At 53.0% G+C, this 4,122-nt stretch overlaps 1 protein-coding gene across 1 annotated transcript; it reads right to left on the bottom strand.

The window, feature by feature from the left end:
• Positions 1 to 14: 14 nt before the first annotated feature.
• Positions 15 to 1,281, bottom strand: LOC113803793 (uncharacterized). Its single transcript, XM_027354620.2, has 2 exons — positions 820 to 1,281; positions 15 to 672 (listed from the first exon to the last, which is right to left on the bottom strand). Exon 2 carries the CDS (start codon positions 638 to 640, stop codon positions 272 to 274), a length of 369 nt encoding a protein of 122 aa, XP_027210421.2. The 5' UTR covers positions 641 to 672; positions 820 to 1,281; the 3' UTR covers positions 15 to 271.
• Positions 1,282 to 4,122: the final 2,841 nt, after the last annotated feature.

Genomic DNA, 4,122 nt, shown 5'->3' with positions numbered 1-4,122 from the left:
GTAAAATACATATATAGAGTTCGAAGCTCCTTTATTCAGCATAAATTCGTAAACTATAAAAGAATCGAAACAAGAAAACATACATGGTCCAACTCTTGAGGTGCTGGGGTATAAAACCAAAACATCTAGACGCTAAAATAAAACTTGCTATGGTCTATATACAAGATATCTACTTAGATTATGAAATCGAAATACATCGTATCATTATCTAAATAAACATGGTTGGTTTGTAGCGTGTTTAACACGTTACACATGTTGATACAACCGCTTGCTACACCTTATCAGCACTATCGACATATTTTCTGTGGATCTGCTGGAGCGTCTCAACCACCATCTTGAACCCGTCCAGCTGCTGCTGATAGCCCAGCTTCCTCAGCGAATTCCTCACCATCATCGCAGCAGCCGCCGGGACGCCGTCGTCGTCACTCCGCCTTGAACTCTTGTCCACGAGATGGCGCTCGGAGGTGCTATTTCTCCTCATTCTCTTCCTCTTCCTCTTCTTCTGGGTGGACTTCGACACTTCGACCGTCCCTGCTGGAACAGGCGGAGGACGCTCATCCTCTGAAGTCGTCTCGGAGTAAGTAGACGAGAGGGGCAACTTGCACTCCTGTTGGGGATAAAATGGCTCCGGTGGAGACATGCCTGGAGCTTGTGGTGATCTCTCTGTGCAATCTGTATAATTACAGCAAGAAAAATGTCATGTAAGTAACACAAAAAGTGAAAAAATACCAATTGTATATGCACTTGCTTCAAAGTTACACATAACTCTGAAGCATCAATGATATAATTCATATAAAATGTTGATCTTAACGTACATACCTGAGCTAAAGATATCACACTCCACTGTACTTCACAACGTCAACTGATTCTAAAGGATAAGGATAAAGATAAGTCCGATATGCGAAGCTGAGCCTCGCCCGGGGTATGGGGGAGCCCGGCCTGTGCCGACGAATGTCGACTCGATCAACGTGTGTCAGCAAGTGCTGACGCGACAGCTTAGTCCTTACCCACCGTGGTGCCCAGCCACAGCAGTAACCTCCGAGCGACAATTGCAACTTCTCGCGCCTGGGCGGGGCGCGAACCGCCGACCCCTCAAATGTGAAGCCGACACGTTACCACTGTACTAGCCTGGAGGCTGATTCTAAAGGCAAGAACATATGGATATACAGAATGGAACCGAGACAGACATGTGACACTCTGGGAAAAAGCAACAAGGGAAGGTGGGGAGACTTTGGGAAGATGGGAAAGCCCCTCTCCTTGTCCTTCCTTGTTTGCATACCGCTTACTCTTGTTCACTGCCTTCCCACGTCCTTAATCCTTATTTAGTTTCTACTTCCATGTTTACCATCTTTAATGAGAATCATTTTCAAAAATTTAGATAGATGTGAAAGGGATGATGTATAATCGAATGTTGTATTATAGAAGTTTTATTCAGGTTTAATACGTATTATATAAATTAGATTGATATGCCCGAACACACCCCTTATTAAGACGTCAAGGTCCGCTCTGCCCGAAGACACCCCCTGTGAAGACGTCACGGTCCACTCTCCCCGAATACACCGCCTGTGAAGACGTCAGGATCCACTCTGCCCGAAGACACCCCTGTGAAGACGTCAGGATCCACTCTGCACGAAGACACCCCCTGTGAAGACGTCACGATCCACTCTGCACGAACACACCCCCTGTGAAGACGTCACGATCCACTCTGCCCGAAGACCCCCCCTGTGAAGACGTCAGGATACACCCTGCCCGAAGACACCCCCTGTGAAGACGTCAGGATCCACTCTGCCCGAAGACACCCCCTGTGAAGACGTAACGATCCACTCTGCACGAAGACACCCCCTGTGAAGACGTCACGATCCACTCTGCCCGAAAACACACCCTGTGAAGACGTAACGATCCACTCTGCACGAAGACACCCCCTGTGAAGACGTCAGGATCCACTCTGCCCGAACACACCCCCTGTGAAGACGTCAAGGTCCACTCTGCCCGAAGACACCCCCTGTGAAAACGTCAGGATCCACTCTGCTCGAACACACACCCTGTGAAGACGTCACGATCCACTCTGCACGAAGACACCCCCTGTGAAGACGTCAGGATCCACTCTGCACGAAGACACCCCCTGTGAAGACGTCAGGATCCACTCTGCCCGAAGACCCCCCCTGTGAAGACGTCAGGATACACCCTGCCCGAAGACACTCCCTGTGAAGACGTCAGGAGCCACTCTGCACGGACACCCCCTGTGAAGACGTCACGATCCACTCTGCACGAAGACACCCCCTGTGAAGACGTCACGATCCACTCTGCCCGAACACACCCCCTGTGAAGACGTCACGATCCACTTTGCACGAAGACACCCCCTGTGAAGACGTCACGATCCACTCTGCACGAAGACACCCCCTGTGAAGACGTCAGGATCCACTTTGCACGAAGACACCCCCTGTGAAGACGTCACGATCCACTTTGCACGAAGACACCCCCTGTGAAGACGTCAGGATCCACTCTGCCCGAAGACACCCCCTGTGAAGACGTCACGATCCACTCTGCACGAAGACACCCCCTGTGAAGACGTCAGGAGCCACTCTGCACGGACACCCCCTGTGAAGACGTCACGATCCACTCTGCACGAAGACACCCCCTGTGAAGACGTCACGATCCACTCTGCCCGAACACACCCCCTGTGAAGACGTCACGATCCACTTTGCACGAAGACACCCCCTGTGAAGACGTCACGATCCACTCTGCACGAAGACACCCCCTGTGAAGACGTCAGGATCCACTTTGCACGAAGACACCCCCTGTGAAGACGTCACGATCCACTTTGCACGAAGACACCCCCTGTGAAGACGTCAGGATCCACTCTGCCCGAACACACCCCCTGTGAAAACGTCACGATCCACTCTGCACGAAGACACCCCCTGTGAAGACGTCACGATCCACTCTGCACGAAGACACCCCCTGTGAAGACGTCAGGATCCACTCTGCACGAAGACACCCCCTGTGAAGACGTCAGGATCCACTCTGCCCGAAGACACCCCCTGTGAAGACGTCACGATCCACTCTGCACGAAGACACCCCCTGTGAAGACGTCACGATCCACTCTGCACGAAGACACCCCCTGTGAAGACGTCACGATCCACTCTGCACGAAGACACCCCCTGTGAAGACGTCAGGATCCACTCTGCCCGAACACACCCCCTGTGAAGACGTCACGATCCACTCTGCACGAAGACACCCCCTGTGAAGACGTCACGATCCACTCTGCACGAAGACACCCCCTGTGAAGACGTCAGGATCCACTCTGCACGAAGACACCCCCTGTGAAGACGTCACGATCCACTTTGCACGAAGACACCCCCTGTGAAGACGTCAGGATCCACTCTGCCCGAACACACCCCCTGTGAAGACGTCACGATCCACTTTGCACGAAGACACCCCCTGTGAAAACGTCACGATCCACTTTGCACGAAGACACCCCCTGTGAAGACGTCAGGATCCACTCTGCCCGAAGACACCCCCTGTGAAGACGTCACGATCCACTCTGCACGAAGACACCCCCTGTGAAGACGTCACGATCCACTCTGCACGAAGACACCCCCTGTGAAGACGTCACGATCCACTCTGCACGAAGACACCCCCTGTGAAGACGTCACGATCCACTCTGCCCGAACACACCCCTGTGAAGACGTCAGGATCCACTTTGCCCAAACACATCCACTCTGCCCGAAGACACCCCCTGTGAAGACGTCAGGATCCACTCTGCACGAAGACACCCCCTGTGAAGACGTCACGATCCACTCTGCACGAAGACACCCCTGTGAAGACGTCACGATCCACTCTGTCCGAAGACACCCCCTGTGAAGACGTCACGATCCACTCTGCACGAAGACACCCCCTGTGAAGACGTCACGATCCACTCTGCACGAAGACACCCCCTGTGAAGACGTCACGATCCACTCTGCACGAAGACACCCCCTGTGAAGACGTCACGATCCACTCTGCACGAAGACACCCCCTGTGAAGACGTCACGATCCACTCTGCACGAAGACACCCCCTGTGAAGACGTCAGGATCCACTCTGCCCGAAGACACCCCCTGTGAAGACGTCACGATCCACTCTGC

Source organism: Penaeus vannamei, chromosome 4 (assembly GCF_042767895.1).
Source record: "Penaeus vannamei isolate JL-2024 chromosome 4, ASM4276789v1, whole genome shotgun sequence".
Classification (NCBI taxonomy): Eukaryota; Metazoa; Arthropoda; class Malacostraca; order Decapoda; family Penaeidae; genus Penaeus; species Penaeus vannamei.
The sequence above is the reverse complement of the archived record's forward strand: the minus strand, read 5'-3'. Positions and strand labels throughout refer to the sequence as shown.